This window comes from Megascapheus bottae, chromosome 5, assembly GCF_031878675.1.
Source record: "Megascapheus bottae isolate mThoBot1 chromosome 5, mThoBot2.hap1, whole genome shotgun sequence".
Classification (NCBI taxonomy): domain Eukaryota; kingdom Metazoa; phylum Chordata; class Mammalia; order Rodentia; family Geomyidae; genus Megascapheus; species Megascapheus bottae.
In genome coordinates, this window is record NC_143513.1 from 66,144,367 (window position 1) to 66,158,941 (window position 14,575).

Consider the following 14,575-nt stretch of genomic DNA (forward strand, 5'->3'; position numbering starts at 1 on the left):
GCCTACTAGACAGTGCTTGAATAAATTCAGATAGTAAATAAAAGCTGAACTGGATAAGAGATTCATCAACAACTCAAGGAGGTCCAATTGTGCCAAAATCTATCTGAAGCATTGGATACAGCAGACAATGAAACAAAAGGTCTCTTCCTTTATGAAATCTATGTTCTTGAAGGATGAGGCAATACATCAGTAAATAAACATGCCTGAGCATGTTCTTAACTGGTATTTTCCACCATATTGTCCAGGTGATGTTTCCATTGTTCTGTTACCTCAGTAGAAGTAGTATGAGCATAAAGTGTTGTCTACTTAAATAGTATAAATGAAAATTTTAATGTGTTAGAGCAGGGAATTGTGACCCACACCTACAGTATCAGCTACTCAGGAAGATAAAGATAATTGTTTAGACCAGCTTGACCAATTGTTAGAGAGAAAGTATATCAAAATCAAGCTAAGTATCACGGTAGCATACACCTACATCACAGCCACTTTGCCTATGGAGGTAAGAGGATAGACATCTAAGATCCTCTCAGGAAAAAGCACAAGATTTTACAAAACAAAACAACAACAACAAAAAACATTAAAAACATCCAGGCACCGGTGGCTCATACCTGCAACCCTAGCTACTCAGGGAGCTGAGATGTGAGAATTGCGAATTGTGGTTGAAAGCCAGCTCAGGCCAGAAAGGTCCCCATGAGAATCTTGTCTCCAGTTAACCACTGGAAAACAGGTAGTGGTGCTGAGTCTCCAAGTGGTAGAGTGTTAGCCTTGAGCAAAAAAGTTCAGGGACAGACCCAAGTTCAAGCTCCATGACCAACCGAAAGAAAAAAAAAAAGAAAGAAACCTACAAACAATAGGAATGCGGAAAGGATTCAAGTGATAGAGTACCTGGCTATCAAACACAAATGACATTTACACTATATGCATATATATGTGAATATATATACATACATTTTTATTGAGTTCACACTAAACTAGGTACCATGTACCATCTACAGCTCTATAATGAAGTTCAGGCCAAAATTATTTAAAAGACTAACACTGGGGCGGAAGTCTTAAAAATGCTTGCTGTATCTTTCATCTCTTTTGCTGGCCCCTGACTATCTCATATTGTTACAGTATTTCACCTTGTTATCTGATATATTGTATATAGGCATATTTGGTTATTTGAAATCAGATAGGGAAGGGGAGAAAACAAGATGAGGGGCAGGGATGGGGGGAAGGAAATGGGGACAAAGACATGAGAAAGGGTATAAATGTATGAAAAGTAATGCACCTTCTATCTGGTGAATATAATGTAACCCTTCTATTAATTATAATAAAAAATATATGGAAAAAAAGAGTACTTTCCTAACATGCATGAAGTCTTGGGTTCAATTCCTCAGGACCATGTACACAGAAAAGGCTGGAAGTGATGCTGAGGCTCAAATGGTAGAGCTCCAGCCTTGAGAAAGCCCAAAGACTATGTTCAGGCTCTGAGCTCAAGCCCAGGAATGGGGAAAAAAAGGCCAACAAAGCTTTTGTAAGTAATCTACATACTAATTGGTTAATTTTTCTAACAATTGTGTCTTCATAAAGCATACACTCCTTGAGTAGAGATATTTACCACAATATAGAAGTGTTCCCAATAACAAAAAATAAATCAGGATTCTCTAGGATGTTTTCTCAACTAACAATTGTAAATTCAGAAAATCCTTTGTTTTGGGTCTCATATTTGGCTCTGCTCAGCCAGCTAGCTGTTTTGTTTAGACATGTGTATAAGAATTTAGGTTAATTCTCTTTTACTTTACTGTTCCAATAACTAAAGCACTCAATCAAATTTCATGGGCTTAAAGGAAACCTAGGAAAGAATCTTATTAAAATATTTTCTTTGTCATATAATTAATCCATAGTATTTCACTTGCTTGTACTTTTGGGGGGAGTAAGGATGTTAAATTTTCCTGTTACTAAGCCATCTATGTATTTGTTTTTTTTCTTTTGGGCTTGGTTTGAATGAAACCATTCTCTCAATTAGTGTTTAATTACAATTGAAGAGAAGACAATTTCTTGTTTTCTACTCTCTGTCATCTACATTTACCCAAGTCTTACTGTGGTTTTTTCAAATAAGTGGTTTTCAAAAATTCTCAGCTGGCATTTTTTATTATATATTTTTCTCTTTTACATTTTTTATTTGTTTGGTGCAATACTCCAGAAATCATCCAGCTAACATTCAACACTCAGTTATATCCATAAAGCCAAAATCTGTTGTTTTGCAGAAAGGATTTCTAAAACTATTAAATTCATGAGCATTTTATGAAATGAGCATTGTTCTGTTTTGAGTATTGTTTATAAAGTGTGAACATTTTATGTATTCTTGAAGTTTACTCGAAATACTTCCAAAAGTAACAAAATTAGTGTTTCCAGATGAAGAACATCAATATGATTCCCTGAATAGTCACAAGAGATTCACATAGGATATTTAACCTTGGCTAGCCATTGGGAAACAGGTCACTCTACCAGAGAAAGGATAGTAACAGGTAAGATCAACTCAGCCCTATTAAGAGGCCCTCAGAACAAGACAGGAATAAGAAAAGAATCTGACATCAAATCAAACTCCAAAACTACCCCTTGCCATTGTCTTTTGATAACTCATGTAGGCCAGATAGACCTTGATTTCTGAAAAATGAAAACATTGAGATAATCTCTCAGATATTTGGGTGGTAAAGACAGGAAGACTGCAGTCCTACACCTGCCCTGGCAAAAGCATGAAACCCGGCTTTCTTGCTCTATGTATACTTATAGTTGAAAGTATAATTTAAGTTTTCAGAATATTTTTGGCTATTGACATGGCAAACTATAATCTACTTGCATATTTTAACGATGCAGGTGCATCTGTATACATTTCTTTAAATTTAGCAATTAGGCTTCCCTTATAAGAAAACACATACACATATTACTGCCTCTTTACACTTTACTGATCAAAATACTTATTGAAGCTGGTATATACAACACAGGCTCCTGATTCAACTTTATTTTGCATTTGATGATTTACACTCAAATTTTTATTCCCATGATCCTCTGTAAGACACCTTGAGCTTATCAGTAATCCTTAGTACAGTTGACTATTTATCCTGCTAATTAAGCTTCAGTTGCTATTGGTATCATTAAAAACTAACTCTTACATTCCTTTGACTTGAAGCGCATCCCAGGTCACCCGGGAACTGTTGAAAATACATTAAATGCCTCACTCTAGACCAACAAATCTGAATCTTCATCTTTACAGGGTACCTGAGTGATTTCTGGGCACATTTAGAGATACTATCCTCAAATTGCTGCTTCTTCTTTTGGTGCCAGTCCTGGAGCTTGCACTCAGAGCCTGGGTGCTGTCACAGAGCCTCTGAGCTCAGAACAGTGCTCTATCAATTGAACCACAGCCACAGATCCACTTCTGTTTTTTTTCTTTTTTCATGTTTACTTGTTTCGCTTTTGGTGTTTTTGGGGGGGATTAATTATAGATAAGAGTCTTATGAACTTTTCTGTCTGGGTTACCTTGTTCTATAATACTCAGTTCGTAGCCTTCTGAGTAGCGAGGATTACAGGAGTGAGACACCTACGCCTAGCATTATGTTTGCCCTTATTTTTTTTAAGTAAGGGGTGAGTGATTGAACTAACTGTAACTTCACAAAGTAAATTGCTTTAATTCAGTGCCACTGGACTTTGAGATATAGAAACTTACAAACTGTAGCTTTTTCCTTTTACATTTCTGTTTTTTTCCCCTAAATGTACTACTAGTACTACTCATAGATGTCAGGGAAGAAGCAGAAAACTCTATAAAAAGGTTTGTGCTTTTTCAGAAAATCTACACATAGAACTGAAAATCAATAGGAAAAAATATTAAAATGTTTAATATTTTGTGTAAAATTAGGCAACAGCCAATATATTTTATTTTTATACGTGGTGGTTTTCAAATCCTGCAACGCATTGTGTCACATATAAAGAATCATAAGGAGCAAACAAAAAATTTCTGTCACGTATGTGGCAGCAATTCTGAACTAAGTAAATAATAAAATGAATTGAGGGTATAAATGTCAAGGACAAATTCAAATAAAAGACACCAGGGTTCTAGTTGCGTCTCTAAGACTAACACTGTTGTTTTTAATAATTCACTTCTCTGGTTTCTAATTTCCTCATCTAGAAGATTAGAGCATGATTTTGATCTTGAATTCTGGCTTTAAATCCTAAAATCTAATGTGTCTGAAATCAATGCCTATTTTCTCATCTCAGATGTAGCTATTGGAATTCAATATGGCACCTAAGAAATGGCATAGAGAAGTCATTCTGAGAGTTTGAGCATTTTATTTCCCAAGAACAATATCACATGGTCCAAAGGCCACCTTAGAGGGCTAATGTAAACTTGTTATCCCTGTCAGAGTTTTACTCTAAGCAAAGGAAACAGGAGTGCCAGAACACATTTAAGTTCTAGAAAGAACATCCTGAGACCCTTTCATGCTGTATCACCAGACCAAATGTTAGAAATCTGTCCCTCATGATAACCACCCAACTCGTTCTCAAGGATCTCATGAGCCAGGGCCAAATGAGAAAGAGCTTTCTCCTCGCATAGCCTTCCAGAGCCAATTGAAGGGTACTATGAGATGGCTATATCTGGAAAAAAATGACTCAGTTATTCTGACACTAGAAAATAAACTGACCAGACTTTCCAGGAGCTAATTATTGAGCCTGCTATTTGGTTCACTGACAATATTGCTTGTTTGTGGGAAGAAACATATTTGGGCATTGCTTTTTCCATTACCACTATTTCTATCATCATAAATAAGAATCAATAGGCCATTTTGTGTAACATCCGCTCACCACCATTTAGTATCTGAGTGTCAGCTATATGCTAGCTAAGCTGCAGGGCTCTGATCCCCTGGCTGAGGATTAAAACCTAGCAGGCAAGGAAAGCACTTCAGAGTCAAAGAGACAAGTGTGCATATCTTTGTGAAATCCTGGGGACCAGGAAGTTCTAGTGTTTCTCTCTAGACCTATAATGCATTTGCCTGGCACACCGTGGGTTATTCAAATGAATCAAGTGAATGAATGAATGACTGCAAGGTACTCTATGGAACTGATTGGATTTATTGGGTTGGTTGGTCAAAGGATGTGGCCATGTTCTTTGTCTTATGTATCTTTTTGTTTGTTGGTTTGTTTGCTTGTTCAGAAAAAAGTTCTCACTATGTTTTATAGGCTTCACTAGGTTTTGTCTTACTATGTTGGTAGCCCTGGACACACAATTGTCTCACCTCAGATTCTCAAGTTCTAGGATTATGAACATGTACCCAGACATATAGATGCTTTTTTGGCAAGGAAGAGCCACTTACAATTCCTGGTGGAAAAATCACAGCAAAGACACATTGCAAGCTGAGAGGACTCTGCCTTTAAGATAACAATTTGAGCAGCCATGGAAAGGACTCCGCAAAATTCACCATTGACTCCTTACTTGAGAAGCAAAAACATGGAAATGACAGTCTTTAATATGTCAGAGAATAGCTCTGAAGAAAATCTTCATTGCTGGACAAAATAGTGCCAAATAAAAGAAAAGATGGGAAGAGAGAGAAACAATCAGGAGGCAATGAAGGGAAATAGTGAATGGTTGAGGCAGGAGACTACCTAGAGAAACAGATTTGTAAAAAATGAAGGTGTATGATGGAGATGCTTGTATCAGAGGGGTCTTTAAGTGTCTGGCTTTTGAGGAGTAGAAAGCCTTAAGGCTGAGAGTAGAATGGGAGAAGGAAGGAGAGAGAGGTCAGCTCAATATCTATAAAATAACAGCCATCACTACTGATAACAAGCATAAAAGAGTGCATTTTCTCTTCTGGAGAAAGACAAAGGGAATTTTAAGTAGGATTAAGTAGTGGTAGTTTTCAGAACTCAACAGCTCTCAGAAGCAATAATAACTACATAAATAGCTAAGTGCATGGTAGGGATTACCTACCATGCTGGAATTTGGCCAGCATATCAAAAGTGGGTTCCGCTAGCACATCTTTCTGAAAGCTTTCATGAGAAGGGAGGGGTGGGGATGACGGTCACAGGGGAGAATCATCCCAGAAAACAGTTGAAACTGAGGTAATGTTGGAAAGAGGATGCTCCTTGCTGCTGGAAGATATTCTGACTTCTGAAAATTAATAATCTAGAAGACTCAACGCTGCTCACTCCTTTTATCCATGTAAGTATATTGCCAACATTACCTTCAATAGAAGCCAATAACTATGTTTAGATTATCACTATCTAATGTGAAATATTACCCAGCACCTTTAACCCGCAGATAATGCTCTAGTATATGTGGGAACAATGGCTGTTACCATATCTTACTCTCAGAGTTCCTTGGTTTTTCTCCCAGTCTAAACAGTTAAAGAAGAACATTTTGTGTGTGTGTGTGTGTGTGTGTGTGTGTGTGTGTGTGTGTGTCTGTCTGTCTGTCTGTCTGTCTGTCTATCTGTCAGGGCTATTACTAGGACTTGAATTCAGGGCCTACATGCTATCCCTAAACTATTCCTCTGTCATTTGATCCACACTTTCATTACCAACACTTTGATACTTAATTGGAGATAAGAGGCATGGGATTCCCTGCCCTGGCTAAATTCCATCCTCAAATTCAGTCTCCTGAATAGCTAAGAGGCTATTCAGCAAACAAGAACATTTTTTTTGCCAGTCCTGGGCTTGAGCTCAGGGCCTGAGCACTGTCCTTGGACTTTCTCAAGGCTAGAGCTCTACCACTTGAGCCTCAGCACCACTTCTGGCTTTTTTTTTCTATGTATGTGGTACCAAGGAATCGAACCCGGGTCTTCATGCATGCTAGGCAAGCACTTTAACCACTAGGCCAAACTCCCGGCCAAACAAGAACATTTTAAAGCCAACTTTAAAAATAATTTTCAAACCCTAGCCCCCACTACTTATGAGTATACTATAAACTATTCCTCCTGAGTATACTTGACCATTAATATACTAGGCCTTCTTCCATCTTTCCCCTAAACAGAAATGAAATCTGAATGTGTCAATAATATGAGACACAGGTATCTCCTCTCCACATTTGGAAACTTCCATGGGTTCTTTCTTAAAGAAAAAAAAAACTAAGTCAGAACATTTCAATATTTATTTGCTTTTGCTTTCTACCTCGGAACAGTTATTTTAATATCCTCCACAATGGGATTTACAGAGAAATCTGCCGACTAAGCCAGTTCCCTAAATTTGTTTGTCCCAGCACCCAAACACTAGAAAAAGTTGTAATCGAACAAGCTATTACAAACCCCAGCAACACCCATATAAATCAAAGGATTGTGAAGCCAACTTGCCACCAATATGTATTGTACAACAAACCAATTAAATTGCTTATTGTACAAAGAGTTGCTATTTAACAACGCAGTTTATGAATACAGTATATCTTGATCAACATTACCCCTCTCGATATTCTCACCCAGCCCTCCTCTATCCACCCCATCCCCCACTCTTCTGAATTTTGTACCTATACATTGGATTCCTATCTGTATTCTCCCCTTCTTTATCTCTTGATTCATCTACCCCTGTTTTATCTGAAATTGTTCTTACACTCGCCTTTTCCTCCCTTTTCTTTCTCATCTCTTACTCTACCTACCTTCTTTCACTTTTCCAAATTTTATGACAAAGCATCTTTTCTTCTAATTCTTTTCTTTTGTTCCTATTGAACCTCTCAGTGTCTTGGTACCCCTCTCACACTTCTGTCTCAGCCAGATCTCTCTATGGCACAGCAGAACTGCCCTTGATCTATCAAGCTAGCTTCTCTGCTGGAGACTGCGATGATATGATTCTCCATTCATCTCCCTCCCTCTCAAGACCATCATTCTGTTTCTTTTCTTGCTTTCTCCTCGAGACTCTTCTATCAAAACTCTACATCCCCCCCCCCCTTACTTCCCTGTGGCAATTCTTTCTCTATCCTGGCCTTTAACTCTCAATCTTCCTCTATGACTCCCTAGCAAACACATTGGATGGTCCAAGACATTATGCTGCCACCTGCTGGGCAATTCCATGGAGCTGTATTGGACCAAATCAAATTCCTCTTCATTCTGTTGAATTGTATCACTGTTTTGCTTGACCTCCCTAACAGAAATGCACCATTACAAACTTCCATCTTTTCCCCATCCCCTACCCCATTGTGAGTCCCTCACTTGTACAATAAAGCCTACTTGTGGCTCCAGGCACCAGTGGCTCAGATCTGTAATCCTAGCTACTCAGGAGGCTGAGATCTGAGGACCATGGTTCAAAGCCAGCCCAGGAAGAAAAGTCCTTGCCTCCAATTGACCACCATAAAGATAGAAATGAAGCTGTGGCTCAAGTGGCAGAATACTAGCCTTGAGCACAAAAGCTCAGGGATAGATCATAGGCCCCGAGTTTAGGTCCTAGGACCATTATCAGAAAATTAAACACACAAACAGCAACCAAATAAAATAAAATAAAATAAACCCACTAAAACATCTTCTGAACATGTCCTGCATTTCCTGTATCTTTCCAGCACTTGTGCAGGTGGCAGGACATCCTCACCAAGACTGCTGGAGAACTCCTCAATGACTTGTTTGACTTTTCTTTCACATGAACCCCAGTCTCCTCATACTTCTCATAGCCCTCCGCATACTTACATTACCAAAAAATAGTTTTGAAAACTTCTCCCTTGAAATGGATATGTGAGTGCCTTCTGTCTACCATATAAGTAAGTTAAAGCCAAAACTTTAGGAAGGATTTCAAGGCCATGTGTGACCTATTCTGTTAAATTCATCACTATCACTCTCACTCTGGATGCACAGTGCTCTGTCTTCTGTCCTGTTTTCTCACGGAGCTGCTTCTGTTCAGAATTTGACACAGGTGCCTAAAGTCAGGTTCCTTTACAGAATAACACCCTTTTCCACATTTTTGTCTTCTCTCTGATAGTATGTCTGCTTTGCCACTTGACATAGCACCTCAAACAAAGTGAAACAGAGGGGAAGGAGAATGTACCAAAACATGTAGCTGTCACAGGACTGAACAGTTTCTATAAAACCTTACTTTTCTCCATAAACTTAATAAAGTGCTTTCCCCACAGTAGACAGTTAATAAATGCTACCCGATAAGATGTGAAATGCTGGGTACATAGTACAGCCTCAATAAAGAGCTTGTTGATCAACTATAAGCCAACAAACATATTTATTGAATAATTTGTGCCTGCTTACTCCTGCTGAGAAACTATAACAAGAGCCATAAGGAAATAGAAGACATATTTATTGCTAGTCACAGAAAAGCAGGTCATTTGCCAGGTAATGCCAGAAGAAATGTACCAGGGCAATTCCAGTGGCCACCTACCTGTGCATTTCTTTATGTGACTGTTCCTTTTTCCATGTGATCCTAACTTGCATCCAAAATTCTCCTCCCAGAATTCTGCAAACCACACATTTCTTCGATTATTGGCAAGAGTTCGGCTTCTAAAATATCGGTCAAATCCTATTTTAAAGAAGAAAGATACAATTTTAATATTTTTCTTTCAAATTCAAAAATTTGTCTGCAAACTGAATTTTGAATAGAAGCTGTGCCACACAATGATTATTAAAGAATGCACCTTCTATCTGGCGAATATAATGTAACCCTCTATTAATTACAATAAAAAATTTAAAAAACAGGCACAGTAAAACAAAAAGAAAAAAGAAAGAAAGAAAGAAACTATGCTACAATCATTGCTGGAGTAATGATTTATTTCTAGCCAGTAGCCTAGAAATAAGAATTCACAACAAAAGCCAAGAAGGATCAGTGAACAGTCACCAAACTTTCCTCTCCCCAAAACAGAAGAGTCAGAGAAAAACAGGGAATTCTATACCTATTACCATCGAAGTTCATAATGCTTCCCTCAACTCTGAATTACCCAGGCAGCCAGCAGTGGCCTCATATTGTGTTCTAGATGTTTCTGAGTATTCAGATTACAACTCTTCCTCTTCCTCTTCTTCCTCCCCTTCCTACTCTTTCTTTCTCTTTTCCTTTTCTTCCCCTTCTTCTTTAATCTTTCTCTTCTCCTTAGCATGGATCGGTATTCCAGAACTTTCCAATGTCTCTACCCACTTCAAAAAGTGATCCATCCTATGTGTTTCATTTTTAGTTGATTCACTAAAGCAATCTTTGCTAATCTTATGTGGCCTTGGGCAAGTAGGCTAAGGGATTATCTTTCTTAGGTAACCATCTCATTGAAAGGAGATCATCTGGAAATAATGCCTTACACCAAAAGATAATTTCAAAACTAAGAATTCTAGTCTTTGTCAAAACCTTTGGAGAGCTTTGCTTTCAAACCTCTCTCTCTTTCTCTCTCTCTCTCTCTCTCTCTCTCTCTCTCTCTCTCTCTCTCTCTCTCTCTCTCTCTCTCACACACACACACACACACACACACACACACACACACACACACATGCTCCATTTCTTTCCAAATCTTTCCAATTAAATTTATTTGTCATAAACCTTGGGCTCTCCTAGCAGAGATTTACAAGAGAACAAAACCTAGATACATAAGGCCATACAGTAGGACACTAAATGAAAGGACCTCCAGGATATAGAAACAAAAGCCTTTTAACGAGTGATTGCTGTCCTTAATGTACTATGTTATCTCTCATTCCTTTTGCTGTCCCTTGGCTATCCATATTGTAACAGTATTTCACATTGTTATCTGATATATTGTATATACGCCTATTTGGTTATTTGAAATTGGATTGAGAAGGGAGGAAAACAAGATGAAGGGCCGGGGTGGGGGGAGGGAAATGGGGGCCAAGACATGAGAAAGGGTATCAATGTATGTGAAGTAATGCACCTTCTATCTGGTGAATATAATTTAACCCTTCTATTCATTACAATAAAAAATACAATTCTGTATTTAGTTTTTTGCTAATTAAGTTCTTTCCCCCAAAACAGGCTATAACCTTCAAATATGCCCATGGACATATGCAAAACTAAAATACAATTATCAAAAATATCGACTACTAACTATAGTTCTTTTTCATAAAGCAAAGGTTTAATGGCTATTCTTTAAAACATGCTAGGTTAGATAGTTACTGAAAGGACAATTATATTATCAGAGCTAAAATTTCTATTCAAAGTTATCAATAATGAGTGCCTTTCATTTTGTTCTAATAACCAGTTTTTGCTTTTGTATTTTAGTTCGGGAAGAATAAAAACTAAGTCCTTACCATCGATCGATGCCCTTTTGGGCAGAATGGTGACAGCACCTTCTGCAATCTTCTCCTGCTGATAGACAGGTGCTATTTTGGATCCCCAGCTATCTGAGCCGATCCATAAAAAATGCCCACTTTGGTTTAATTTTTTTGCTGCTTCCAATATTCTCCTAGAGGAATATAAAGAAAGACAGCGTGACGTATTCATTACAGAACAGTAGAATTATGCATTTTATAAGACCAGCACTATGCTTTGAATATATCTCATACAAATTTCATGAGTAAAGAAATCTTCAACATCATATGCTAGTTTCTCAGAGTTGGGGCTCTTGGAAGGCAATTTGGACTGGATGAGGCCATGAGAGTGTGGCCCCAGGATGGCATTAACAACTTTAGGAGGAGAGGAGAAGACTGAGCAAGAAGCTGCTCTACCTTGCCACGTGAAGCTCTCCTCTATCTCTTGACCCTTAAAGAAAAACCTTGGTGGATAAGTGGAAGTTGGAGCCCTCTCTTAGATCTCCAGAACCACGAGCTCAATGAAGTTTTCTTTATGAATTATCCAGTCGGTGACATTTAATTACAGCAATAGAAGCAAACAAAGGCAACCACTTTATGAAATTAAACACACTCAATAGGTCACAGTTAAACAATTAGTCAATCATTCTAACTGCCTGAGTCTTATCGGTTCCTAAAGGAAATAGAGCAGGGACTTCAACTGTACCACACGTTAATTAGCCTTATCCTTAACCTTGTTCCATCTCTGTGTCTATCATCCTTATTTATCTCATCTTGTTCAGTCGGGCTTTCCACTCAGGCACAAAAGACATGGAAACCAAAGGCTCTTGTATCTCTAGCAGAAGGCAGTCTGTAATTGCAAAAGGACTTAACAATTCCAGCGGAATCTCAGAAGATTTCACAATGAGCATGCACAGGAGATATATTTGAAAAGGATGTAGGACAAATCTGATCCTATATACTGAAGGGAAGTAATCCGCACCTGATGTCATCCTCATTGGCAAACATAATCACTGCTCGAGCATTAGGTGTTTCTAGCAGGCGTTTGATAATTTTTTCAAATTCACCAGGTCTGGGTTCCCGTGGGATTTTCTGTGATTGAGCAATGCAAACACCACCTATTGAGTGCAAAAAAAAAAAAAGGTGGTTCAGAAAGAGAATTTATTTATAATTTGATGAGGTTAACTACTTTATAAAAGGAGTCCATGTGGTATATTTTTTCTAAAACATTCTCAAAATAATCATGCTTATAAATAAACAATATAGACATTTAAATAAGTGGCATCAATTACTCATCAATATATGAGTTTTTTTATTAAAATTTAAACATCATTTTTGCAGATATAGGGAGGAAAGGAACATGCGTAAGATGAGAGAGAAGGGTCAAAGAGTGGAAGGAAGAGGCCTGTGCTGATTTATTTAACATAAGCCAAAGGAAAACAGATAGAAATAAGAAAAACTGAAACTGTCTCTTAAGTAACGACATTTTTTGTTGCTTTTATTTACTAGTAGATCCTATTTAAAGCTAATTTTGTTTTATTGTGTGTAGGGCTATAGCAAAACAGAGTCTCATGGATCATCTCAATGATATGGTATAAGGCAAAACTTTCTTCAAGGCTAGAAGATACAGACACCACTCGAAGATGCAGTCCTCAGTTACATATATATCTCAACTACAAAAATCAAAATGACAGATCTGGCATATTTTTTTTCTTTCTTCTGCTAGACCTAGAGCTTGAACTAAGAGCTTAAGGACTATCCCTAAGCTTTTTGGTTCAATGATAGCACCCCACTACCCCACTACGTAAGTCACAGCTCCACTTCTGGCTCTGTGTGTGTGTGTGTGTGTGTGTGTGTGTGTGTGTGTGTGTGTGTGTGTACATTTGGTGCTTACTGGAGATAAGTAAGAATGTCCTACACTTTCCTGCCTTGGCTGCCCACAAAAACTGTGATTCTCAGATCCCCGCCTCCTGAGTAGCTAGGATTACAAGTGTGAGTCACCAAGCACCTTGCTAGAAATCACATCTTAATAGCATAGCAAAAAGAATGAAAAAGAAAGGAAGAAAAGAGAAAAGAAGGGAAGAAAGGAAGTAAGACAGAGAAGACAGGAAAGAAGGAAGAAAGGAAGAAAAGAAGGAGGGAAAGAAGGAAGGGAGGGAGGGAGGGAGGGAGGGAGGGAGGGAGGGAAGGAGAAGGGAAAGGAAGAGAGGGGAGGGAGGGAGGGAGGGAGGGAGGAGGGAGGGAGGGAGGAAGGAATTTCTTCTTGGGATATCTCCTTCTAAGGTAATGAGAGAAAATTTGAGAAAAGGTCTCCCATAGGCTAGGGTGAAAAGGAAAGAAAGAAGTTCCCTCACACTGCTGTGAAGCAGAGAGAAAACATATTATCTTCTCATACTAGAAAAGAAATATTAGAAAAAGGTTTCAATTGCATTATGATTTAAACAAGTTTCTTTCAGTTAGCTAAGAATTAAATCAACATTTGTAGAGCAACTTCACTAAGTAAAGGCAGTTTTACTTCCAAACAATTGGCAATATCTTCAGGCACCCAACCATTATGTGATGCTGTTAGATGTTTTGCATTCAGACTAACACTGGGAATGCACAGTGTAATCCTTGAGTTACAATCTAGTCTGAGAGATAAACATTCCAATAAATTATTATAAGAACTATGTATTAAACCATGTAATTAAGTATAGAGTTGAAGAAAATGTACCAAGAATGAAAGCACAGGTGAAGAAATAACAAAAGTGCTTGAAAGAGCTGACTTTTAAGCAACAAATACAAATTCATACAGGGAGAAAAGTGAGATGTTTATGGCAGAGTCTAAGGCATAGAATGACCTCACTTGATAATGGTTTATATTCACTTAAGATGAGATTGCAAAGAAAAAACCAAGCCCAGACTGAGAATGAGTTTATTAGTCATGTCAAATGATTTTGCTGGAATATACTCATGAAAGAGCTATGGGTATAGCTCAGGGGTTGAGCCTATCATGCAATTGTCCTTAGCCTGTTCCTTAGAACCATAACAAAGAAAAAACTATATGTACACTAAAATTTAATACCCACTGTGATGATATTAGAAGATTGATCCTTTATAAAATCATGTTGAACCTGCATGGATGAGATTAATATCATGGTCAAAAAGAGCCCAGGAGGCTACATGATAGCATTCACCATGTAAAGACAAGACAGCAGCTATCTGTAAATCAAAAAGTAAGACCTTCCCAGAAGCCAATGACTTTCTTTTGCTTAAGAGCCATACCACCCCTGGTAATTTGTCATAGCAGTCTGAATGTAATAAAACATCAAATAATTTAGACTGTATCCCGAAGACAATGAGAACCCATTAAAATCTCATAAGCTAGAGAGTTCCAT

The 14,575-nt window shown here is 38.0% G+C and overlaps 1 protein-coding gene across 1 annotated transcript in view; it reads right to left on the reverse strand.

Annotated features, from left to right (window-relative positions):
* The window catches only part of Grm8 (glutamate metabotropic receptor 8), a 729,702-nt gene that overhangs the window by 387,488 nt on the left and 327,639 nt on the right, over positions 1-14,575 (reverse strand). The window contains exons 4-6 of the mRNA XM_090333244.1: positions 12,181-12,316; positions 11,199-11,353; positions 9,340-9,477 (exon numbers count right to left, since the gene is read on the reverse strand). Coding sequence (XP_090189370.1) covers positions 9,340-9,477; positions 11,199-11,353; positions 12,181-12,316 — 429 coding nt within the window. The remainder of the gene's footprint in view (positions 1-9,339; positions 9,478-11,198; positions 11,354-12,180; positions 12,317-14,575) is intronic.